The 27,573-nt window shown below is 39.0% G+C and overlaps 1 protein-coding gene across 1 annotated transcript in view; it reads right to left on the reverse strand.

Moving 5' to 3' along the window:
• LOC126188970 (uncharacterized) overlaps positions 1-27,573 on the reverse strand; it is a 296,440-nt gene that overhangs the window by 193,333 nt on the left and 75,534 nt on the right. Inside the window, exons 4-6 of the mRNA XM_049930740.1 lie at positions 18,739-18,828; positions 16,394-18,630; positions 7,761-8,570 (exon numbers count right to left, since the gene is read on the reverse strand). Coding sequence (XP_049786697.1) covers positions 7,761-8,570; positions 16,394-18,630; positions 18,739-18,828 — 3,137 coding nt within the window. The remainder of the gene's footprint in view (positions 1-7,760; positions 8,571-16,393; positions 18,631-18,738; positions 18,829-27,573) is intronic.

A 27,573-nucleotide genomic window follows, 5' to 3' on the forward strand; every position in this document is an offset into this window, starting at 1 on the left:
CAGCCACAAGGCCTGTGTCAAAAATAGACAAAATACACACAAGCACACACTCATGTGAGCGCAACTCACACACATGACCACAGTCTCTCATATTATTACATTTCATCCTGAATTTCCCACTGTTACATTTAGATTTCAGTATTTTTTCCTAAGTTTGTAAATGTCAGGTTGTCGATGAAGATATCTCTCATGTGGCTTTACAAGGGAAAAGGGGGGAGGGAGGAGATAGCATCAATGGTGGAAATCGCTGGGTTAAGTCTCGTATCAGTCATTATTTTTTCATTTTCTTTCTGTTATGTCCAAATAACTACATCATTTACATCTATGATTTAAGAAATGTATGCTGATTGACACAATACTCTACACCTTGGTGAGAGCATGTTGTTTCCATAAAGTGAAAATATACTTTCTCTCAGATCTGTATATCTTATTTACCCTTCGAAGTGCGAAGGTTTTATACATTTGCACGGAACTTCCTGGCACTATAGGAAACAAAACCCAGCAATAAACAATCTGTTTTGGAAATTTCTTTGCAGTGTGACAATATTTAGACTGCATATTTTCACATTCCTTAAGTACAAACAAGAATTCTGTCAAATACAGAAGCAGAAATTCCACCAAATACGGCATTGTAGTTTCCACAGCTCTGAAATTCAGAATGTGATGTGTCTTTGTCAGCCAATCATAGCTCGTGTCATGTGATCTTGCCAGCCAATCACAGCAGATATTCAGAGCATAGGCCACATTATGTAGTCAGCCAACACAAACAGCATAGTTAACTAGAGCTGACACACAAATAGAAAAAGCTAATGTTTTAAATTAATATAGGTATAGCATAGATACAAGAAACGCTAAGCATTCACATATAATAATGGTTGTAAATTTTTTTTTGCTTTTCCCCCCCTGAGGGAGTGATAAGCTATAAACATAGCTTAAATTGCAGCAGCTGAATATTTATGACAAGCATGACTATCAATTTCACTGCAGTACACCAAACATTTAGTGGATTACTCGGCTGAATACGTGTTCTGTTGGGCACTTCGACTTTTCCATAAAAAAGCTAATTATGTGTGCAATTGTTCAAGAACTTGCTTCGCACTTTTTAAAAAAATGATAATTATACTTTTTGCCATCATTGCAGCATAATTTGTAATCTATGAAAGAACTAAAATTAATATGATAAACTAACGAAATTTGGTCTTTTTTGGTGTATTTTACCCTTTAAGATATATCAAATACAAATGTACCAGTAAAATGTTAAACAATGACAAACAGCTGGTCTTCTGGCCCCAAAATTTTTCTAGGTGGCTGGTCCTAAGTTTTAAGTTTTGAATGAGAGTCTAATGCTCCACGATTTAAGAAAGTCATCACACCTTCTCACACGTAACATAATTCATTTTGCGTAACGGCACATTTACTTTGAAAGTAATCCTTCTAAAACCAGCATTCACAATATTTTCCCACGACTTGTTGTTAGAAATGTAAACAGTTATGACGTAACGCCTATCTAAATGAGACCCACAAGAAAGGCGCACTGAAAGTAGTTTGGTGTTATGAAGTATTGCATAGTCTTTGACCCATGTTGTTGACTGCAGACACTTGTTTGTGCACTGTGTTTTGTTGCTGTAAATGGTGCATTTTCTTTGCAACTAAAGTTTTATTTTGACGTTATTCTCTTGTATATGTTTTACTGCTGCAGAATTATTCTGCAGTAGTGGGCTACAGTAAAATTCTTTGTTAAGAGTTCTCTCTTCTTACCAACCAAAATTACAAAAATTCAATTGAAAACTAAAATAATAAAAAATTCCCAGGTTTTTCCTGTATTCCCCAGTTATCCTGGGACACGTACACCCTGATCATGCAAGACCTGATAATGATAACGCCAGGATGAAATCGTATCAGTGCTGCGTTTATACGTGTTTTGCACGCCATGTTTGACATCATTTGAACTCTTCTGTCAGGAGAGTTAATTTGGAATTGAAACTGCTGTGTGTGTGACATACATCCAATTGAACCTATCAGTAGTGGGGTCGCACCAGACATGGCATTCACCTCTCTATGAGGTAAGGGACAACTTACTGGGCTAACAGCAAAAAAACTTGGAGGAGTGGTGGTGGTGGTGGTGGTGGTGGTGGTGGTGGTGGTGGTGGTGGTGGGGGGGGGGGGGAGCAGAGGTAGGCAGAGCTGTGCATCCTGCCACATTTACCCACCTAAGCTTGGCTGTGACTGACTGCTCCATTCTGTTGCCTGCACCACAGGTAGTCAAGCTCAAGTGTACTGGCAATGGACTGAGAAAGCAGCGATGCACTGTTGAGGACCGCGGCTCATCAGGTAACCGGCTGAGCTGAGCCCGAGTGTCAACAAGGTTTGGGCAACTAGGAAACAGGTAGTGTTGGGAAGTTGCCACTTACATGTGGAATTGCTTTCTGAATTATCTGCACTCCTTTGAGGTTTGATGTGCTATGAACAGGATGTTCTTGATCCTTTACAAAGAAAAATGATGCGTAATGTAAAATGATGGATTTAAGATAAAAATAGTACTTATTGTGACATGGAAGTAATTGAATTCAAAGCAAGTGGCTTGATATCCCTCATAATGATGGATATAAGATAAAAAAAGTACTTATTGTGACATGGAAGCGACTGAATTCAAGGCAAGTGGCTTAATAGCCCTAATGCTTTACATTTCACGTGTACAACATCAAAAGGGCTAATGAGGCTTTTGTACAATGAGTAGCTCTATTATGCAATATTAAAGTATTTTATACTTTTATGTTGATCTTAAAGTTTTCGTTATGGAAGTTACTGGCTCAATCCTTCCTTGAGATTCACTGAGGAGGATGTGCTTGCTTTGCATGTGACATAACTTTGAAACAAGGACCGACAGAAGGTAAAGACAGCTTCAAATTACTTTTTCTGTGAATTTTTTTTTAGGTTTATTTTTTATTTACTTGCAAGAAGAAAAAGCCTTTTCATACAGATATGCAGATGAGACACATAATAAACTTGTTACCACTTTATTTGATAGCATTGGAAACTCCACCTCTAAGATTAACCAGAAATTTATAGGTGACAAAGATTTATTTTCTGTAAGTTAGTCACTGGAAGTTTCAAGTGGCTGCTCATTTCAATTTACACTTCATGTGGATTCCAAATTATTGTCATTCCAAGAAATTGCGACTCCAGTTGTTATTATATGAGATAGAACAGAGAAAGGAAATAGTGTTTGAAACTTTTTGAAATCCCTTCAAATGTTCCTTAATTTTATTCTTGACACTTTCTTCCAAATTAAGTTGAATTTCTACTAGGAACTCGTCAAGGGTATCAAAGCACTCAATCTGATTTGAAAGCAGACAGATTTTCCGAACCGCAAGGCTCTTAATGAACGATTCATACAGTCTTGCACATTAACAGATTTGTGTTTGGTCTGTGAAGTAATAAATTTTAACTGTTGTATTTTAACAAAATTTCTGTCAAATAAGCCACAGTCAGAAGCCAGATTTTACATAGGGTTAGGTGTACCTGGTGAGATACGGAATATGTGATACAGTATGAGAACAGTTCTGCTGTGATAAACCATCTTACATCTATGTTAGCCTATAAAAAATGTTAAACACTTACGTTAGTATTACAAAACTTCACTAATTAGTAGGATGACCATTAATAAAATTAACTATTTTCACAGCATCCTAAGGTGTAAAGATTTTTCACGTGCACGTAACAGTAAGTAATAATTACAAGCAATGGTGGAGATTTAAGTAACCATATTGCTGCTCAGGTTACAGCCATACGTTATTTTAATATAAGACCGGCAGTGAATCAATGTGTCAGTAAATACTGCGTGAAGTAAAAAAATGTTTGCAAATGGGCAACAGAGTTTTCATTTCATGTTTGCAACAAGTATGATGCTTGGCGGGTGCACACAGCTGCTGAGCCACACAGGTGCCCGTGTGGACTCGGGCTCTGGTGGGGCACCACATGGCTTGGCAGGGACCAATGTGGCTCGGCTGGATGACTGGGCAGTGCAAGTCAAGACTTGCCTGGCAGTCAAGGCTACGGTTCCAGGCGGGTTGCGCAGGCTCAGTGGATGCCTCTGGTGGTAGGTACTGATATGAATGCTAAAATAACTGTGTGTCAACAGCAGGCCTTTTTTGGTGTTCTAAGAATGGTTAGGACTGAATCATACTTCGAGTCTGAGGAAACAACTAAACTGCACAATTCTGTCATGCAGCATTAGTGCAAAAGACTATTAGTTGTCTATTTTTAGCTGTCAGTTACAATTGGGTCAATGTAAAATGTAACTTTCCTTACTGCAAAAATATATTAGAGGACCTTGTAAAATTAATCAACTACTTATTTACCCTGTTAGAATAGTCATCTTTAAACTATTTCAGATAATCTGCCTCTCTGGACTTCTGTGATCACTGGCACTGACAGGTAAAATGTTACAGGATTGTGGTTAACACTTTACAAGGAGGGCATAACAATTACACTCATACCTCACCTGTCTTTCAACAACATCTTTGCCTCTATACTTCCGCCTCGACTGATATCTCTGCCCAAACTCTTTGCCTTTACAAATGTCTGCTTGTGTCTGTGCATGTGCGGATGGATTTGCGTGTGTGTGCGCGAGTGTATACCTGTCCTTTTTTCCCCCTAAGGTAAGTCTTTCCACTCCCGGGATTGGAATGACTCCTTACCCTCTCCCTTAAAACCCACATCCTTTCGTCTTTCCCTCTCCTTCCCTCTTTCCTGATGAAGCAACCGCTGGTTGCGAAAGCTTAAATTTTGTGTGTATGTTTGTGTGTCTATCGACCTGGCAGCGCTTTCGTTTGGTAAGTCACATAATCTTTGTTTTTAGATATATTTTCCCCACGTGGAATGTTTCCCTCTATTATATTCTTACCTGTTATTCGCTTATTTCCACTCCGGTAGTCTGAATTTATGGATTTTGCTAGTAATTATAACAACACTCATCATTCGCAAACCCAGTCAACCACGCAATCAGACAGCAGTTGACATTCATCCATTCGGCCTTACTCCGCTCAGCTCGTATAGCCCCTTTTGTCTGTAGGAAAGTTTGTTTCTACATGCGATGAGGATTCCCACGACGGAGACATCATGTACGCTATGCATGCATTCAACAAATCAACTTATGATTCATTCAGAAATCAACTCAGAAGGAATTCAAAAATATTCAAAAACTGACAGGGATCTCATCGGAGGCAATTTGTTGTTACGAAGTATTGCATAGTCTTCTTAATGCCTTTGACACATTTTGCTGTTGGCAGACGCTTGTATGAGCACTGTGTTTTGTTGCTGTATATGGCGCATTTCCTTTGCAGTTTAAGTTTTATTTTCGTTTTCTCTCTCGTTCATGTTTTATTGCTGCAGTAGCATGATACAGTAATATCATTATGGATTCTTACCAGTCAACATTACAAAAATTTAACTGAAAACAAAAACAATGAGAAATTCCTGGAATTCTAAAAAATTCTTGGGTTTTTCCAGATTTTCTCCTGGATGAAAAAATTTTCGCATTTTTCCCCGGGTTGTATACACCCTGTTTCAACATTGCAGCTTACATTTTTTGTAATCTTTGACCCACTTTCTGCAGTTCATATTCTGGAAATTGACACTGTTGGCGAGATGATGGTATTGAAGGAATAGAGATTGTGGATATGAGGTATTGTTCTGGTATCCAACAATCATTCTGTCATTTGAGCCAATGAAATGAATGAGCCGGGCCTTTAGGATGCATAAGGTTTATAAGAGCATCATTCTGTTCCACTGATTAACGATGTTGAAATCATTTTTTTGGCTACGCAGAATAAAAGAATTTAGTCAATTTTTATACAGTGCAGCTGAGACAACACTGAAGTAATATATTTTAGTGATATTTGAGTCAACAAAGGGTCAATCAATTTTCAAGTAAACACACGTACGGATACCATATCATGTCACAGTGATCTGAAATAACGCTACAACAAACACTTTGCACATCCTTGAGCAGCATCTTGAAAGACAAATTAACAAATTTTAATAAGTCTTTGGAACTTAAAACAAGAAACCAAATTACAGTCTTGGGGCTTCATGTAAATGCCTCTTATGACAGGTAGGAGTTACCACCAGCTTTTTCTAACCATCTCTGTTGATCCTTTGTGGACTTGTTACAGCAACTGGTCAAATATTTAACAAAGAAATTTGCCAAACACTGTGCAAATTGTGAAGTAATTTAATTTTACTTTCACTACCAGTTTTGGCAATTCCATTTGCTATCATCAGGCCCTGTATGCACCTCTCAAAAATTATAGATATTGGGATAATGGGGCTATCTGTTTCTGGATACCTACTCTCGCAGTCAAGTCTTTGAAGGAAGCAATTGAGAACTCACGATGTTCAGAAACAGGTGGCCCCAGTATGCCAATATAGATAATTATTGAGAGGTGCATATGGTGTCTGAAGATGGCCTATTGAATTACCGAAACTGGTAGTGAAAATAAAATGAAATAACTTTCCAATCTGCATGCTTGTTTGGCAAATTTCCTTGTTAAAAATTTTCTAACCATGGTGACACAGGGGACTGTATACTGCCCAGTCACACATCAGACCTGCAGTATAAAATATGAAGTACCATAGTACCATAATGGCTCTTTGCTCATAATGAATATGTTCACAGTAGAGTTGCAAGCCCCCTGGAGGAGGCGTAGGAACGGAGCGGGGAACAGCAACACTTATTCATCCCCATTTAACAACAGTCAGTTCAAATAAAAGCATACAAACAGACATCTTAATATGCACTACAACAATAGGTATAATCTGCCATCCATTTTATAACAACTTGCAGAAATGTAGAAAGAAGGTCATTTAAAGAGGCATGTATGCCCGCAGGCACAGCGACAGCTATTACTGAAGAACACTAAGATTTTGTACAAGTAACGGTTTAAAGGGATACGTATCACAACTGTCAACAAATTTGGTACACTCTTGGGATTTGACTGGGATCCATCGCTCGGATCACAAATGAGAATTGCAATGTCAGAAAAATTTACAGTACAGTCAATGTATGTACGAAAGTTTCATTCCAGTAAGTTAACATCAATACCTATCACTGTAACTGGCGATGAAACAGAACTGTATGAATCATACCTAGGGAAAAGTCATGCACACAATTTCAAATGATTTACATATAAAGTAGGAAGAGCAAGTGGTGTGGCTGGAAATGGAATGTCCACTTTTTCTGAGCTGTACTTATATATTACGCCAGAATCCCCCTTCAAGTCGATAGTGCAGGAATTGGATATGCTTTACTTGTGTATGTAAGCCTTCCTAAGCTTTTAGAAAGTCTCCAAAATTAGTAGTGAGATATGGATGAGCAGTCTTTAACCATAATGAAGATGCAGCTGCTTACAGAAATGCTGAAAATCTGTTCTTTCTTGAGGAGTCTCAAATCACAAATTAGCACATATTGTGCTGTCAACAACATCTTTCTGTCAACAAATAGGAAAGAAGCTATCTGCTGTCATAGTCAAAGAGCTGTGTGTGCCCTAAGAGTGATCCTGGATATCTTTTCTATAGGAAACATACTGCGGAGTACACATTAAGTTGTCAGTTAATGTACTGCTGCATACAGCTTTAAGTTCACTTAAATATAACATCATGAAGGTAGATTAAAACAATTAGGCAGTTTCTAAAAACTTCCAGAGTCATTCGTGAGTTAATTTTTGTAAAATTTGTTTCTCAAACAAATTCAGACTTACCTTCCTTAACTGATGTGTGACTGTCATCGTATCTTGATTGGGAAAGTGAAGCTGTTTTTTCTAGCTGTTTTGAGTTAGAAAGTGAACAACTCAGATTATTTTCACTATTAACATCCCTGCTCAGTTCAGCATTGCTTTTAACTACTGATTTGTGTTTGTTCTCGTCCATTTCCATGCAATAATCCTCATTTTTAATGGCTTTGTCCATAAATGAAAGAGAAACTGTATTGCTTTCATGTCTTCTTCCTCTTCTTAGAGTAACACCTGTTTTGTCATTACTGTCAGGTGCTGAAAGTACATTATTTTTATCATCGTCTATGAATGAACCTGAATCCTCACTGTATTGTGGATTTTTATCCTTCCTCACAGACATGTGTGGAACTTTTAACTCAGATGTATTACATGGTGTTCCAGCAGTGTTACTTGTTTTTATTGAGTCTCCCGTGTATTTCTCTGTATCTCTATTCTGATCGTAAGTATTACTTCTCTCAATAACATTACCATAATTAACATTCCTTATTAATACTTCATTTTCTGGTAATGGCGAATTTCTTCCTGATGAGGCAGTATTCACTACACCAGGCTCAACACGAAGTGCAACAACAGCATCTCTATCACAGAATGCTTTGGTTTCCACAGCTAAGTCACCATGTTCTGTGGCATTTTGTGAGCACTGTTTATCATTAATGTGATCTGTAGTGACGCACTGTTTCTTTTGAGATTTTGTGACCCCTCTTGTTTCCTCCATTTCGGATGATCTCCTCTTTTTATTCAACATCCCACTTTCTGAAGCATATAGAGGCTCATTACCTGCAACAAAAAATACAGTTAATCACCAAATTAACAAAACAACTTTTAAGGAAAACCTGCTTTTAAACTGTACTTCCATCAGTCCCGGTAAACACCCACAAAAACAATGTTTTTCCTTCTTGCTTTTAACGAACCCCACTTTAAGAAAAGTCCGCTTTTAAGGAATAAACATGAAACAGTCTGCAAATTAAAATCCATTTTTTTACACAATTCCTAACATGTCCAAATGAGATTCCAATTTCTTTCACTTTCTTGTAGTCTTTATTGTGTGACGGCAGTATAAGGTAATTGGTTCTTTCGTTCGACATACACCTGGATCAAATTTCATTGTGGCAATATCAGGAAACTGTTGAACGAACAGGAAATCTATTTCCTTTCCACCTACAACATGATCCTGACCTGTGATCTGACATCACAGCCACTGAGTTAAGAAGTGCGAGACATGAAGTGTTGCCTTTGTTACAGCTGAATTTATCAGTTTTGCTTTTGTGGAATTATGGCCAGCATATGTAGAAAGCTTACAATCTCGCAAAAGCCGACTATTATCTGCAATGCCAAAGACAATCACAACAGAAAACCGTCCAGCATGGTGAAGAAGTACGATGTAACACCATCTTCATTGTGCAGCACTCTCAAAAATTAGGTAGCACGTTAAATGCTGAAGATAGCAGTTCCTTTGAATGCAAAAGGGGCATTCACATGTCAACATTTAGTGATGTTGAAACAATGACTTTAAAATGGTCTGAGGGAATGAGAAGTGGTGGCATTCCTGTAAGTGGAAAAACAGTGCAAGAGAAGACTCGCAAAATAACCCTAAAGATTGGTGTTGAAAATTTCAGTAGCTGAATGGCTGTTTGCATCATTTTAAAAAACACCATACACTTTCATTTCAGAATGTAGGTGGGGAGAGTAAAGCTGTGGACACAGAAAGTGTAAACCATTGGAAGAAACAATTAATACAGGATTATGAGCCCAGATACGTTTTTCACACAGATGAAACTGGTATCTTTTACAATTTACTTCCTGCAAAAACATATTCTGTTAAGAGGAAAAATACCATGGACTGCATTGTTGTGTGTAAATAGTGATGGAAGTGAGAATTCACCTCCACTGACAATAGGAAAATTTAAATCCCTAAGTTGTTTTAAAACTATAAATATGCTAGCTTGTACTTATGAGTATAATTGCAGTGCTTGGATGGCATCAGAAATCTTTACAAGATTTCTACGGCATTTAGATGCCAAGATGGGTGTATCACGTATGAAAATGATGCTCATTATTGACCAAAGCCCTATACATGACAAGAAAACACTATTTCTGAGGAATGTAAATAGTGTGTTCCCTACATCACCTGCAGCATCTGGACCTGGGCATAATACACTCTGTTAAAGACAAACACAAAGTACCATTTGGCCAGAACCCAGTTACTTTCCTTGAGAGAAAGGACTTGATGAGAGACTCAACATTATGCAGACTATGCATATGTTTGTTGTTGGTTGGAATTGTGCAAAACAACATATTATGGTAAGTTATTTAACAAAGTCTGGTTGTGATACATCAGTTGCTGTTGATGATGATTTTGTTCCAGAAGGCAAAATCAGTATAATCACATATGTTCCAAAATATATGACATTCTAGGATTTTGTTTCGTGAGAAGATTGTGTTCTGACCTCCAAATCAAAGATGAATATAAGTGAAATGTGTGAAATGCTGGTGAAGGAACATTGCTAAACAGGAGGTGGTGATTAAAATGATGAAGAAGATGAGGAGGTAGTTGCACAAAGTTCTGCAGCTGCTGTGCAAGGAATTGATTGTGTCAGGAACTACTATTCCTCTTTTAATTTAGACAAGTCAACCCTGACAAACCTCAGCCAATTGGAATGACAACTTCTGTCGCTACAACATGCAGGAAGAACAAAACAAATAAGTCTTGTTCATTTTTAGAAATAATTCAATGAAATAAAAATGTGTAAGTTTAAGTTTTATTTAAACTGATTTTACACATATACAAGACAATCCCATCTTATGATATAAAAAAGTTACAACTGTGGTTCTCTTCCATAAATAATGAAGTCTACGCATCTATTCTTCCTAGCAAATTGGTTAATTGCATCATCAATAGGACAATCAACGTCAGGGTGAGTGTTCAACAGAGCGAAGCCATTACATTGATCCTCCTTCATAACGTATAGAGATCACCAGAATGGCCGCGACTTTTCTCGTAGGTACGTGTTAGCTATCTATGTGCCAGACAGAAACGTATAAAATACGATGATGTGGACATGTGTGCTACATAGGAAAGTACAGTTACTCGATAATACAATTTAGTTGAGTCGACTGACGAAATAAATGAACAAATAGTGTGCGGGCTGACAGGTGAGGGCGGCACAGGTGGCAATGCGGGTGGCCACGCAAGGTGGGGATGCGTGCCCCAAACCCCCCATATGTACCCACCACTGGTGTGTGTGTGTGTGTGTGTGTGTGTGTGTGTGTGTGTGTGTGTGTGTGTGTGTGTGTGTGTGTTGTGTAATTAAAAAGCTTTTATAACAACTAAACATTGTTGAATTAAGTTTCTGTGACATTTCTTTCATGTACCTATGCAAAACCCCCATTTAAGGACAAAATATTTGGGTCCCCAGAGATTCATTAAAAAGAGGTTTTACTGTAAAGAAATAAATAGACTTTTATATTCATGGATATAATACACATGGAAGAGACCGGGAAATGAGAAGTCAAGATGGGGGAGACAGTAACTGACGGGTGTGGTGGTGAGGGGGGAGAGACAATGGGGAGGAGAAGGGAATGAGACAGAGACAGCGTGGGAAAGGGAATGGGGCAGAGACAGGGTGGAGATGAGACAGGGTAGAAACGAGACAGAGATGGGGCAAGCTGGTTTGAGGCAGGTGTGGGGTTGGTGCAAGTGAGGACAATGATGAGGTAGAGAAAGTGTGGAGATATAATGTTCTCATATTTGTTTATTCTCTCATTGTATGAAGTGAAATATGTAAATGTGGTTTGATAAGAGAACAACTTCCCCTTAACAGAAACTAATATGCTTTGCTGCAGCTGACATTAAGATGATGATGATGATGATAATAGATAATTTACTATTACAATTTGTTTTTAGAACAGAAGACACTAGAAAACCCCCCGATTCTTCAAAGACTCAAACTCTCATGTATGAAACAGCTTCACATGTCTGATTATTTTACAGCAAGTTAAGCATTTGACATTAAGCAAGTAAGTGATAAAAATTTTAGGAAATATTTTAAATTATGCTTAAAGTTTGTTGGAAGTTGCTAAATCCTCACATTATAAAACACTGGACGAATGTAATTTGGGTAGTTTGCACTCATTTGAAGCACAAGCAAGTTTTCACGCATCTCAGTGTTTATCATCTCATATCTCCTGACATATGTATCATATAAGGACACAATTTTGCATGAACATTTAGCGGTGTCTGTGGATGCTGCCTACACACTGTGTTGTGAATAGAATAAGTAGTAAATAAGTAAAGAATTAAAATGTCATGGCTGATGCTGAAGTTCAACTGCATGGACAGCAAAAATGTAGTAAACGATAAATTACTTTTTCCTTTAACCATTTTGTGAGGGGTGTCAGCAAGTGTGTTGGAAGTTGATAAGTGCTCTCACTGTCAACTTCTGGCTGCAAAGGCCACACACACACACACACACACACACACACACACACACACACACACACACACAGTTTCTAACTGTAATACTTCTCTTATTGTGTTAAACGTTTAACACAAGATTGCATCTCTAAATATATTATGATGGCATTTTAAATTTGGTCAATAATTATGCAAAATAGTGAAAATCAAATTTCTGTTTCCCCTGGAAGCCGATAGATAGGCAACCTGCAACTTACACTGAATTCTGGGGTAGTCAAATACTACCGGTAATATGTGGAAATTAACTGGTTTTTAGCAGCAGTCTATTGTTAAACTTAGCAGCTGATAACGCACACCTGCTGAAATTATGATGCATATAAATTTATTAACAGTCCAGAATGGTTCATCATCATTGTTCTTTATCTAAACATCAAATGAAAGAATGTGGGGTTGGAGATCAAAATTAGATTTTTTAAAAAAGGCAAAGAACATTCATCTACTTATATATTTTACAAAGATGTAGTTCACGTATTACTTTGTATTCATTGTTCAGTATCAAAACTGTGCTTTGATACAAATTCCTCCAGAAGGATTTTGGAGACAAATGAGAAAATAGCTGAATAATAATAGATTTTTGCGAAGTGGCCTAATTTCGGAGTAAGTTCCCACATGGTCATCATCGATTGTGATGAAATTTTGTTCAAACATTTGCACTTGTTCCTAATGAACACCATTAGTTTCACTTACACCAATTTAATACTTAATTTGTTTGACTCCATAGTGCAGCATTCAGTAGTACCTGTCAGTTTTTTGTAACTCTTGTGACATAATACTGCCAGCAATATTTTTTTGAAAGCAGCAACAGTAAGCCACCTTCTACAACTTTTTGCACTCTTTTACACGGAATGATTCTTTTTTTTTAAAAAAAAAAAAGGAATTTCCATATATATAATTTGAAGCAAAGTTCGCCACAAAATAAGTGCCCAAAAACATGTGAAGCTTAGATTTTTATATTTTCGAAAATAACTGTGTTATAAACACAAACCTTTGTTAGTGGTACCATTCCAACACAAGTTCTTCGAATACTGAGTTTCATTCCCTAGTGCTTTTCAATTGTTTACATGGGCAAAGTGGACAGTTGTTGTAAAAATGCCAAAAATGGGCATTTTCAGCCCACTTTAACAAAAGTATTTTCTGTGAACTTTTTTGCGCCATTTTCATGAGAAATATGATGCTCTAAACCACCTAAAAACTAGATCTGGTATTGCAATGTGAGACTACAAGGCCCTAAAAAAATAAAGACAAGGCAAAGGTGCAGTGAAAATACACCAATATTTCATTAGCCTTCATTATTTATTTAAACATCTCCAAAGAGTTCAGCTCTACACTTCTTTTTATAAAATATGGAAGAGGATAATGAATCCGATAATAAGAGCAGTGCTCTCTCTCTTTTTTTGTGTGTGTGTCTAATAATTTGAGGTAATCACTCGAGCTTTACAGAATGGTTGCCTGCAGTTTAAAGAATTCATGCTACATTGCTGTGAACAGTATCCTGGACCAGAAGCTATAGCATCAGCAGTTGCTAGCTATTTCATACAGCATGATTCACTGGAAATTGTGTGTAGCAATGGATCTACACTGACTGGGAAACTCCTGGAAATAACACAAATGACTGTGGATGCATTTTATTGAAGAAATAGGAACAAAAATTTGGAGTCTGTCATGCCACAACTGCATCGCCAAATGTCAAAGTTTTCCTCCCACACCCCCTTAAATTTGCTCTACAGGAAGCTTACTGCCCTAATGGATTTTGCTGAAAATTATTCATTTATCATTCAGGCTGCAGTGCAAGGTTTCAGACAGAGTAAATGCTCACTCTTCAATCGATTTATTGGCATCTATTTTCCCCAAAATCAGGAAGAACAACTTATGTGTTTTTGCATTGTTAGTGACTGCCTACAATGTAGCATGATTACTGTTCCCATTTTTATCAAGGAACTATTTAACAAGTCAGCTGAGATTTCCCACATCCATTTTTTCAGCAATGGCTCCAGCTACCAATTCAAAAATTTAAAACATTTTCTTAATATGCATTACCCCTGAAAGACGACTTTGGAATGACAATAGTTTCTTCTCTCTCCGTTCTTTAATTTTTTAGTGGGGGGAGACAGTTTACAAGCCATGCAAATTCACCTTTCAAAAGAACTGAATGCACAACAAAGTGATTACCAGGAAGAGCAAGCTTGCAAAGGCCACTTAACAAGAACGTTCTTACACCTATACACCTGTTTCATGTCTGCACTGAAAGAGTTAAGGGCATTATATTTGATTTCATTAGCAAAAGAAGGAACTGAAGAAAATAAGATGGAGGTTTAAACATGGGTTCATTCTGGCAAGAACTAAAGAGAATCATCAAACTTGCAAACTGTCGAAACAACAACTCAGGTCAACAGTCTGAAATGATACATCCTTATTGCTGGCCAAAATTAGTGACAGTGAAAAAAATATTAACAGTGGGCCTCCAGCCAGGACAATACACTGCATACATTTATGTAAAAAAATTGGTCATTTGGTAACTTCTGCTAAGACTCGCAGTGAGCAGGACGGCACTTTTATAAGCTTTATGCACACATATGTCCCAGAAAATTCATTTATTTTGTTCCCACTCCATGAGTGACAGTTTGTGGCTGGCAGTATCGTTTTCCACGTGACATTCAACTGTAAATTAATGAAACCTCTAAAAAATTCCAGTAACTTGGAGTAAACATAAACTTAAGATCCCAAAAGAAATTTGGGACGCTGTGGAAACAAATCCTTATCAGGCTTGGGATCCTGTGGTAAAGAAACACACCCATGGTTGCTGTTGCACAGCTTCAGACATTGCCCCTCTGTTGACAGGGATGCTGGTTTTGCACTTTAAATGAAACCAGCAGTTGTTAAGCCACCATGGACCACAGCAACACATTTACTCAATTTTCATCAGTGCACTTATGTTCCACAAAATCCACAAACCATACGAACAGAAAATATGCAATACTTAATACTTGATCTTAGCATCAGCAAATAAAAGGACACATTCAAAATTCTCATTAACTGAATTTTTTTTCAAAAAAATGTCAGGCAGATTGATATGATCTTCACTAAAATTTACACTTGGTGCAATGGTGTAATATTTGAAGGCAACTTACAGAATGCAGCTACTCTGCAACAATATTACCCTTATGACCTCCAGTACCCTGTGATGCACTTTCATATTGTGAAATTTGTAACTAGATTGATTCTGTAGTTATTACACCTGAAAAAAACTTTTGAAATGAATCACAATGAGTCATGACAAAAGACATCATCCTCCTTTGTACTTTTCTAACTCAAGCTTGCTTCCTGTTTACCAGGATTTTGGATAATATCTTCCCCAGGGGGTATTCAACAACTGTAAAGTATAATAAAAATGCCACATTTAATTTGAGTATCAGAAGAATATGGGCATGTTTTCACTGCATCTTCTCCTTGTCATTTTTTCAGAGCCTTAAATGCTTGTATTGCTAAACAGGATCTAGTTTCTTAAGAGATTTAGAAAAAGGTCTTTCTAATGAAAATGCTTCAAACGGGCTTGCAGAAAATACTTTTGTTGTATAAGTGGGATGAAAATACCATTTTTACAAAAATCATAAACTTCCTCCTCAATTTGTAGACTACGGTACTGGAAAGCAGTAGGAGAATGAAATTTTATATCTTAAGAGCTTGTATTGGTATGTTATCACACACAGAGTTTCAGGTTAACGCACTTATTTCACACTTTTTTTCAAGTGTCAGTTCTTTTAGCTGCCTCTCTCAAATTATCTGTATGAAAATTGATCATGAAATCATTTCTAATACGCAAGAAGTTGTGCACGATGGCCTAGTTTTGTTTCTTTACAGAAAATATATTATGTCCCAAAACTGCGAACAACTCAACGATACACCTCTGAAAACTATGTTATGGGATCAAACGAATGACAATATCTCTGGAAATAATGAATTGGTGATCGTGAAACTTTATCAATTTCCATAGGGAATTGCACAAATCTTCAAAGAAAATTTCATCAAAATACGTGATGGACATGCGGAAACCTCTCAATCACTTTGTGTGGAATGACCTACCATTAAGTTGTGAGTTTATTTGAGATTTATGAAATTATAAGTTTACCTGTAACTAAACAGTCTTCTACAGCCAGAGAGGGCGAATAGTGTAGATCACTCCCGTCACTGCAGTATGGTTGGTGTTCTGAATATTTTGATAATATTTTGTTTGCACTCTCTCTTCTGTTGGGGATATTATTTGTGTCAGAGATGGGCATGACACAACATTCTATAGCATCTTGAGTGATGGAAGAGTTACTTGGCACTCTACACACACTATTTCCCACATCCTCAGTCTTGTTTCCTTGTTGTATTGCTTCAGTTTTAAATTCTGGTGACATTGACGATACTGTATGTATCTTCATATTTTTGGCTGCAGTCTGACACTTGACACTCCTGTCTCCATAATGTTCTGCTTGTTTAATACTAGTATTGTCAGCCCCTTCATAGAATCTTTGTTTACAGGATCTCTCATGGGTAGTTTTCTCAGGCAACACAGGAGCAGATGTATCTGTGAAAACATCTGTTTGGATATTGCATTCTGTATGAGAAGAGAGAAATTTAACTGCCTCATTTACAGAATGGTTTGGCTTTGTATCTAAGATATGAGAACGTGCACTCTCATTCTTTTGATCTTTACAGGGAGAGGCTTTACTGCTTGATGTGGCAATTACACAAATATCTGTTTGTCTCTCTGTTGCAACTACTTCACGTACACTTCCGCTATCACACAATGGGCTCCCTGTATGTGTACTGTGTACATCACATTTCAGTGTTGACATACATGTCACATTATTTTTTTCAGTATTGACATGTTTTGTATGATTGCAATGTTTGTTTTCCAAAGGCACTTGATGGTCTTGCATGGAACTGTCTTGGATATTTGCTTCTACTACTCTAGTAAATTGCATAAAGCTGTCATCCTGGTCATTTTGACAAATATCTTGGGTTGACTCCATATCAACACACATTATTATGGTTTTAGAAGCATTAAAATTATTTGTGTCATTTGGCTTGGTTTTTGTGCGCTTTTCTAAAGTATCAGGTAATTTATCTTTATTAGCAGGAGTCACTGCTGCTGTTACATTACAGCATTTTTCACCAATGATGGGGAGGATATTATCATAAGAATATTCTGAACAACTCACGTTTTCATTCATTTGAAAACCTTTAACAGCTTTTCTGTAATCAATGCTACTCTCGTTCAACACGCATCCCACAGCTAGAGTTTGCTCCATACTTTCATTTATGAATAACTTTTCAGAGAATTCAGATGGATTAGAGTATTTTGCTGAATACTTGCTTGTTTTTTCCTCATTTCTGGCACTATCTTCTTTATCCATAGAAAGTCTTGAAAGTGAGAGGACATCTGAATTAACAACACCAGCTGTGTCATCATTAGGTACATCACTGTCTGAAATGCAATCAATTATTCCACATCCCTCTGTAATATCCATGCCGTTATTTGTAGAAAATCGTTTTGTTGCATTAAGTTGCTGACTTACATATTTCATAGAGCTATAATCCTTAGAATTCTTGGTAATTTCACAATCACCACTGGCCATAGAATTATTTTTAGCCTCTGCATTATTGAGTGCAATACTTTTCTCTTCTGTCGTGCTTAATACCTCTCTGCAACAAAAAGTGTCAATTACTTTAGTTAGCTCCATGTCACTTTCTGCAGCAAATTGGAAAGACTTTGCAGTAGTATTAATACTTTTTTTCCGTTTTGTATGCAGCATTGACACTTCCTTACACTCAATGTGCCCGTAACTATAACTATCAGCCAGTTCCATATCTGCAACAGTAGCAGAATACAAATGTTGTTCACAGTTATGTGCTTCAGCTTGGCTTTCTTCTTCACGCTGTTCTCTGCCATGCTTAGCAATACACTGCGACTGTTTCATGTCACCTTGCTCATGTAATCTTTGCATCTCACCTAAAACAGCAGAGTTCCGTCCTACGAAGCTCTCTCTCTCAAAATAATCATTATCTTTATGCTCTGTTCTTACGACATAACTTTTGGAATTAGAAGAATCTGAGCTGTGCCTACGAGATAACCTGTCTATTGCACTGAATCCTGGGGAATCATCTAGTATTTGTTTTACTGCCACCTTCTTCAGAGAGCAGACACCAATGTCAGTATCAATGATCTTATTCATTATCTTAGCACCTTTATGTTTAGTATTATCTTGACAAAGAATTTTCGTCATGTGGGAATCTTTCTTGCAGTCTGTATTTTCTGGTGATATATTTTTACAGTGGTGGCTGCTACTGGATGCTGACACACCACTTTCACCGATACTGAAACAAAAATCCAATGCAAATTGTAAACAGTGAAAAACATTGGTACAGCAATAAAAGAAAACATGCACTGATATAAAAATATAAAATTTTGTAGTTGGGTAATACCTATTGTTTGCTTGCATGGAAGACTCTGATTTACTAGAGTCAAAGGAATATATTGAGTCACAGACCTCACCATTTTCGTACCCAAATTTTCTGTAACAAATGAGATTAGATCAACAGCATAAAGGTGCAATACAAACAAGAATCATTTTGATATAATAGCTAAATTCAGTGCAGAACAACAGACGACTCAATCAGAACAAGCACTCAAAATAGCTGGTAGCTACATTCAAACAGATACATGCCATTTTTGTGTAATGGTAACCTAGAACAACCAAAGTGGGACTCTCAGTAACATAACCACAGTTGACATTCGGGGTTAACTAAAATGTATAGGTTAAAGACTGACAGGGACACAATGATTGGTTTGGTAATACCACATACACATTTGTCTTCTTGCACAAGGAATAAAAGAAACCTTGGGATACATTACTGCGAAACAGTAAGAAGAAATCTGAACACAAGCTGAAAAAATAAAACAACGAACAATACTGCATATTGCCCATGCTACATGATTACATATGTGTGTAAGATGATCTACAAAAACTAGTGTGTTGCGGCAGAAGTGTTGCAATTAGATTGTCAGAACATGCGAGAAGCTGACAACTAAGAAAGACTGATCCAACTTCTAGCAAACATTTGTTATCAGAAAACCATCCATATTATCTACATTGTAACAACCTATACACTTTTATGAAAAACAGACAGATGTCACTACTACAAGTACTTGATATCAATACACAACTTTCTTTCTCCTCTGTGTTAATTAAGTTTCAGTTACGTAAATTGTACATTATAACAGTAAATTAAACTTCACTGTCCACTTTAAAATGTAATGATTTCCTTAGTTATTTTTTAAATTTTATACTTTCCTTTGAAACTAATGTTTATCTGTACCACTTATATCTCTTGAAGTCGTACATTATTTTACGTTAGTTGCAACATTCAGTTGGCAACTAACTGACATAAAAAGTAAAACACCGATTTGTCAATAAATAAATGTTACAGAATATAAAGAATGTGTTTGTTTTTTATATTACTGTCATGTTTTGCCACACTAATGGAGAACTCAGTTAACGTACTTAACAATCACTTAGGGGAGGGGAAACCAGGGATAAGATACGAACAAAGTAAGTGGATAACGAATGCATAAAAGAAAGTGAGAAAAATTTAATGCTTAGCAAAACATTAAAGTTGCTAAGAAGAAGTTTGGCTAGTTGAAAATAAAGTCATGGCACTAAACTGAATGGGAAAATAAGTACTTATTCTGAATTTTGGAATCATTTGCCTGAAATCTGAAGGAATAAATGCCCAAGTAGCCATGAAATACCAGTGGAACTCATAAGGGCACCAAACAAAAAGGCTACTCATGATATATACAGGTCTACAAAATAAATTTATATGAGTGGTGAAGCACCATCAGATTTTGAAAACAATGTTATTAACAAGTCCCCAAAGAAAGTAAGAGTGGATAGATATGAAAATACCACATAACCAATCTATCATCATAAGTGTAAAAAAAGGAAAAAAATTCTGTCCATACTTTACTAAATGATGATGATGATGATGATGATGATGATGATGGTCCCATACTCCGAGGAGCGTAGGGGATGATGCGGGAGACCAGCACCGCTGTACTAGGCCGTACTGGGGATGAATGATGATGATGATGATGATGATGAAGACGACACAACACCCAGTCATCACGAAGCAGTAAGAATCCCTGACCCCTCCGGGAAACGAACCCAGGACCTCGGGCGCAGGAAGCGAGAACGCTACCGCAAGACCACGAGCTGTGGACCACTTTACTAAATAAATAGGAAGTGAAAAAAATTGAATGTATGATAACCCTCAACCGGGCTTGCTATTTTCATAACACAAGTGGACATACAGTATACTTCATACACATCTAAAGAACAGCTGTCTTTATGTTACGAAGATAAACACGTATGAGCAAAATCACAGTTTAATCATAGTTTAATTAAACAATGATAAAATAAACTTATATTATACGAGGTAAATCACTGTTAAATAAAACAATAATAAAATAAACTTTCATTGTATCACTCTGTTGCTACATACAAGCGTTACCCCTAGTAATAACTCCCCAGAACATTCGACAGCGTAGTTCCATTAGATCCCTGCTAAAAACTTATTCGATTACCAATTATCTTGTACACGACAGTCATCTGTGAGACTGTCTCACTGCGAGATTGTGCTGCTAGCTTGCAATCTGGGTCATTTTCTTGCACGGATCATAATTTTTTTCTCACCTAGCTCATTATCTATTATATATTACTGCTGCTCCCTTGCTGTATGACGACACAACTTATCACTATGTTAGCTGAAGAAATGATGAAGGAATAGGTATGGGCTTACTATTGTAAAACAACAATGCAACACTTCAAGGCAGTGTTATTTGTGGTTGGCACAATTTATGCATAGGTGTGCCTGCTTGAGGATCAATAAATGATCAGTTTGTTTTAAGAAGAGAATCAAATAGGTAAGAAGAAGAAGAAGAAGAAGAAGAAGGCTAGCAGAAATCCTTGGGTAACACAAGAGATGTACAATTTAACTGATTAAAGAAGAAAATATAAATATGCAGTAAACAAAGCAGGCAAAAAGGAATACAAACGTCTGAAAAGTGAGATCAACAGGAAGTGCAAAATAGCTAAGTACGATTGGTACAGGACAAATGTAAGGATGTAGGAGCATACATCACTAGGGGGTAAGATAGATGCTGCCTACAGGAAAATTAAAGAGACCTTTGGAGAAAAGAGAATTGCATGTATGAATATAACGAGCTCAGCTGGAAAACCAGTTCTAAGCAAAGAAGGGAAGGCAGAAAGGTGGAAGGAGTATATATAGGGTCTGTACAAGGGCGATGTACTCAAGGGCAATATTATGGAAATGGAAGAGGATGTAGATGAAGATGAAATGGGAGGTATGATACTGTTTAAAGAATTTGACACAGCACTGATACATAAGGCAAAACAAGGCCCTAGGAGTATACAACATTCTGTTGGAACTACTGATAGCCTTGGGAGAGCCGGCCATGGCAAAACTCTTCCATCTGGTGAGCAGGATGTATGAGAGAGGCGAAATAGCCTCAGATTTCAAGAAGAATATAATTACAATTCCAAAGAAAGCAAGAGCTGACAGGTGTGAAAATTACGGAACTATCAGTTTAATAAGTCACTGTGCAAAACACTAACACGAATTCCTTAAAGACGAATGGAAAAACTGTTAGAAGCTGACCTCGGTGATGATCAGTTAGGATTCTGTAAACATGTAGGAACACACGAGGCAATATTGAGCCTACAACTCATCTTAGAAGATACATTAAGGAAAGGCAAACCTTTATTTATAGCATTTGTAGACTTAGAGAAAGCTTTTGACAATGTTGACTGGAATACTCTCTCAAATTCTGAAGGTGGAAGGGGTAAAATACAGGGAGCGAAAGGCTATTTACAACTTGTACAGCAACCAGACAGCAGTTATAAGAGTTGAGGGGCACAAAAGGGAAGCAATGCTTGAGAAGGCAGCGAGACACAGTTAAAGCCTATCCCCGAAGTTATTCAATCTGTATGCTAAGCAAGCAGTAAAGGAAAAATTAGGTGTAGGAATTAAAGTCCAGGGAGAAGAAATAAAAACTGTGATGTTTGCCAGTGACATTGTAATTCTGTCAGAGACAGCAAAGGACTTGAAGGAGCAGTTGAATGGAATGGACAGTGTCTTGAAAGGAGGATATAAGATGAACATCAACAAAAGCAAAACGAGGATAATGGAATGTAATCGAATTAAATCAGGTAATGCTGAGAGAATTAGATTAGGAAATGAGACAAAGTAGTACATGAGTTTTGTTATTTGGGTTGCAAAATAACTGATGACGGTTGACGTATAATGTAGATTGGCAATGGCAAAGAAAGCATTTCTGAAGAAGAGAAATAAGAAATTTGTTAACATCGAGTATAGCTTTAAGTGTGAGGATGTCTTTGCAGAAAGTCTTTGTGTGGGTGTAGCCGTATATGGAAGTGAAACGGATGATAAACAACTTAGACAAGAAGAGAATAGAAGCTTTTGAAATGTGGTGCTGCAGAAGAATGCTGTAGATTAGACAAGTAGATCACTTAACTAACGAGGAGGTACTGAACAGAATTGGAGAGAAGAGGAACTTATGGCACAACTTGACTAGAAGAAGGAATCAGTTGGTAGGACACGTTCTGAGGCATCAATGGATCAGCAAGTTAGTATTTGAGGGAAGTGTGAAGGTAAATATCATAGAGGGAGACCAACAGTTTAATACACAAAGCATATTCATAAGGATGTAGGTTGCAGTAGTTACTTAGAGGTGAAGAGGCTTGCACGCATGGAGAGCTCCATAAAACCAGTCTGAACTGAAGACCACAAAGTCCACAACAACAACATCAATTAATAATTGAGAGTGGATTTGGAAAAGCAAGGAAATACAATGCACACTTAATATTTTCTTTGACCCATACACAAAAATATTTTACACTTTCTTTCATTTAAAAAAAAAAATTGCATTTTGTTTGTATGCTACATATATCTGTATTAGATAATCACAGAGATAATTTTTCATTTCCTGATGTAACAGCAATAGCACAACTTTTTCTTTTTGCAATGACGTTCATGGCTGTCAGTCCCTTTTGAAGCAAATTGTTTTCAATAGTTTGCCCTCAATATTACTCTACAACTTATTTCAAGTATTATTCCCATTCCATATCGGTAAATAGCAGTATCCTTTGAAATTTAAACAAACTGACAAGCTCCAGAAGTTTACCATTACTCTTGTAACACAATATGATCAGGTTCTTTTCTTTGTTATAAGCACATTATCTTGCATCCATCCAAATTTAAAGAAAGCTCCTATTCTGCACATTAGATGCAAATACTGCCACGAGCTGTAATGCACGCAACGTAGCAGAGCAGTGAGCATTACTGGCTGGCATGCTGTGGTTCAATGGTTCAAATCCTATCACCAGTAAATATTTGTTGATCACCAGTAAGTATTTGTTGCTTAGAGTTACCTGTGGCTGAACTCACATAACAGTAGTTTTGCTAACACAGTGAGTAAATAAGGTATTGTACTTGTAATGATGTCAGTTTCCCTCACGTGTCTGCCTGTTTGCATGACAACGTGGCACACACAATGTCACTGCCCAGCAGTGCATGCGAAGAGGAATGGACAGGAGTGCACAGCTGTGCATTTTGCTACTGAAATAGATATATGTTTATGTTAAATCTTCAAATTTAACACATATTTCGGACAACACAACAACACATATAAGTCACTGAGTAAATTGACCTGTGTACAAGTCGGCATTCGATTAAACACTGAGTCTCAGTCTAGCGGCCGCTGCTTGGCTGGCCGCTTAGGTGGCGCAGCTGCTGCATGGCTGGCAGACAGCGCCGCACGTAGAGGACGTGCGTAATTGCGCGGCGGCACTTTGAATAATCGGCGAGTCACAACACTTTTCCCCCCTTTGAAATTGTTGCACTGGTCTTGATGGAGGTGTCCTGGAGATGGCTAACGTCCATAGGCGTTGTTTGACTCGCCGTAAAGTCTCGAGGAGGCGGCTTCCCGTACGGACGGAAGTGTCCCCGATGATAACGGGTCGAGATGATAGGAGACGTAGGGGTCGAATCTGCTGGGGCCCCATGCACCAATCTGCCCGTTGCAGCAAGTCCAGTTGATATGACTGGAGACATGGGCGATGTGTCGGCGTCCGTTGGAGGAGGAGGCGAGTAGATGTACTCTGACAGAGGATGGTCCTCCGGTTCCTGCATGGGCACGTCTCCTGGTGGCGTCCGTTCTGGTGCTGGCATTGCGACGACGGTGAGAGGGCTGCGTTGTGAGTATTGAGAGATGCCAAGATCCCGAGCATCAGGTAGAGCCAAAGGTGGTGTGGCGGCATTTGGAACAGGCGTTGCTGGCACCCGAGGCCGAAGCTGGTCCGAATGACGCACTGCAACACCCGTGTCCGTCTGGATTTCATACAGGCGTCTGCCACGGTGTCTTAAGATGCGGCCCGGGCTCCATTTTGGCCGCTTGCCATATCCCCGTACCCAGACGAGGTCGTCGGCGGTGAACCGGCCAAGTGAATGCACCCGCGGCCATGAGGTGGGAGGCCGCAGAAGATGAAGTAGCGTGCGGGGCTGTCGGCCATGTAAGAGATCAGCCAGTGTTGTGATCACCCATGGGGGTGAAACAGTAAGACGCCAGGAACTGGAGAAGCGCATCATCATCATCAGCAGCAGAAGAAGTCAGAAGTTTCCGCATCTGAGCCCTAAATGTGCGACCCAGTCGTTCAGTCTCACCGTTGGATTGTGGATGGAACGGCGGGGCCGTGACATGTGTAACGCCGTGACGAGCACAAAAATCCGCAAAGTCGGAAGAGGCAAATTGCGGACCATTATCAGTAACAAGAGTAGAGGGGAGGCCTTACAAAGAAAAAATGCGGGCGAGAGCACTGGTGGTTGCCGCAGTGGTAGGTGACGTGCAACGGACAATGAAAGGAAAGTTAGAATAGGCGTCAATTACGAGGAGCCAATAAGTACCTAAAAAGGGTCCCGCAAAGTCAGCATGAATGCGCTCCCAGGGCTTCTCAGGCCAAGGCCACGGTGACAAAGATGACTTCGGGGCAGCGGCCTGTGACGCACAAGGGCCGCAGGCAGTGACCATGTGTGCTATTTCAGAGTCGATGCCAGGCCAATACACATGACGGCGCGCCAGAGATTTTGTGCGAGACACACCCCAGTGCCCCTGGTGAATGAGGCGCAAGACCGAAGCACGCAAAGACGCAGGTACCACAACACGCGGCGAAGCATTGTCAGTGGAGAGGAGGATAACACCATCCCTAGCCGTGAGGCGGCAGCGCAAATGGGTAGTTCCGCAACGGATCAGAAGTCTTAGCGGACAGGCGATCTGGCCAACTCTTCTGAATACAGCGTAAAACCTGGGAGAGGGTAGGGTCAGAACCCGTAGCAGCCGCCAGCCTGTCCCCAGTGATGGGGAACCCGTCCACAACCCGCTGCTCGGCAACATCCAGGTGGAAACACAAAAGTTCGTCCCTATCGAATGCCTGATCCGGACTCATGGGAAGGCGAGACAAAGCATCAGCATTCGCATGTTGAGCCGTTGGCCGAAAATGAATCTCATAATTGAAACGGGACAAGTAAAGAGCCCAACGCTGGAGGCGGTGTGCAGCCTTGTCGGGAAGTGACGTTGATGGATGAAACAAGGAAACAAGTGGTTTGTGATCCGTAACAAGATGAAATTTTGAGCCACAGAGAAAAACACCAAACTTATGAAGAGCATAAATGATGGCCAAAGCTTCTTTCTCAATTTGAGAATACTTTTGTTGGGCATCCGTGAGCGTTTTGGAGGCATAGGCGATGGGTTGTTCCGAACCATCAGAAAAACGGTGCGCAAGGACTGCACCGACCCCGTATTGAGAGGCGTCTGTGGCAAGAACAAGATGTTGGCCAGGTCGATAAGCAGCCAGGCACGGAGCCTGTTTCAGCATAGTCTTTAATTTCCGGAAAGCCGCGTCACATGACGCGGACCAGTGAAAAGGCACGTTTTTATGCAACGGCTGAGCCACCGACGCCGCAGACGGTAAAAACTTGTGATAGTATGCTATTTTCCCAAAGAAGGCCTACAGTTCCTTAACAGATGTAGGGCGAGGAAGGGCATCGATCGCAGCAACAGTGTGTTGAAGCGGACGAATACCATCCCGAGAGAGTTGAAACCCCAAGTACATGATAGAAGCCTGAAAAAATTGTGATTTCTGAAGATTACACTTAAGACCGGCAGTCTGTAAGACATTAAAAAGTGTGCGGAGATTTTGAAGATGTTCTTCAGTGGTGGAGCCAGTGACAACAATGTCGTCCATGTAATTGATACACCCCGGGACAGGGAGCAATAACTGTTCCAAGAATCGCTGAAAGAGAGCAGGGGCGCTAGCCACCCCGAATGGCAAGCGTTGGTATTGATAGAGGCCGAAAGGCGTGTTAAGGACCAGAAACTGCTGGGAAGCAGTGTCGAGAGGAAGTTGATGATAAGCTTCCGACAGGTCAATTTTAGAAAAATACTGTCCTCCAGCGAGTTTAGTGAACAGTTCTTCAGGACGGGGCATAGGGTAAGTGTCGATGAGGCATTGGGCATTTACAGTGGCTTTGAAATCGCCACAGAGACGAATATCACCATTGGGCTTAGCAACTACAACGACAGGAGAGGACCACCCACTGGAAGTGACAGGAACCAAGACCCCTGAAGCAGTGAGACGATCCAACTCCCGTTTTACCCGATCACGAAGGGCCACAGGAATGGGCCAAGCCCGAAAAAACTTAAGCCGAGCAATGGGTTTGAGTGTGATATGAGCTTCAAAGTCGGTTGCACGGCCCAACCCAGGAGAAAAAAGGGACGAAAATGTCGTCGACAAGGAATCCAGTTGACCATAAGGAATAGCGTCAGAGACAATACTGACAGAGTCATCTATGGAAAACCCAAAAACGCGAAAGGCATTGAAACCAAAAAGATTTTCTGCGTTCCTCTGGTCGACCACAAATATGGGAACAGTGTGAACGACGGATTTGTAAGATACCTCAGCATTAAACTGTCCCAAGAGAGAAATCTTCTGTTTATTGTACGTCCGTAATTGCCGAGTGACAGGGGACAGGAGTGGAGAACTCAGCTGAAGATACGTCTGAGAATTAATTATAGTGGCAGCAGAACCGGTATCCACTTGCATGCGAACATCTCGACCAAGGATTTGGACAGTGAGGAATAACTTCCCTCAAAGGGAAGAAGTG

Source organism: Schistocerca cancellata, chromosome 5 (assembly GCF_023864275.1).
Source record: "Schistocerca cancellata isolate TAMUIC-IGC-003103 chromosome 5, iqSchCanc2.1, whole genome shotgun sequence".
NCBI lineage: Eukaryota > Metazoa > Arthropoda > Insecta > Orthoptera > Acrididae > Schistocerca > Schistocerca cancellata.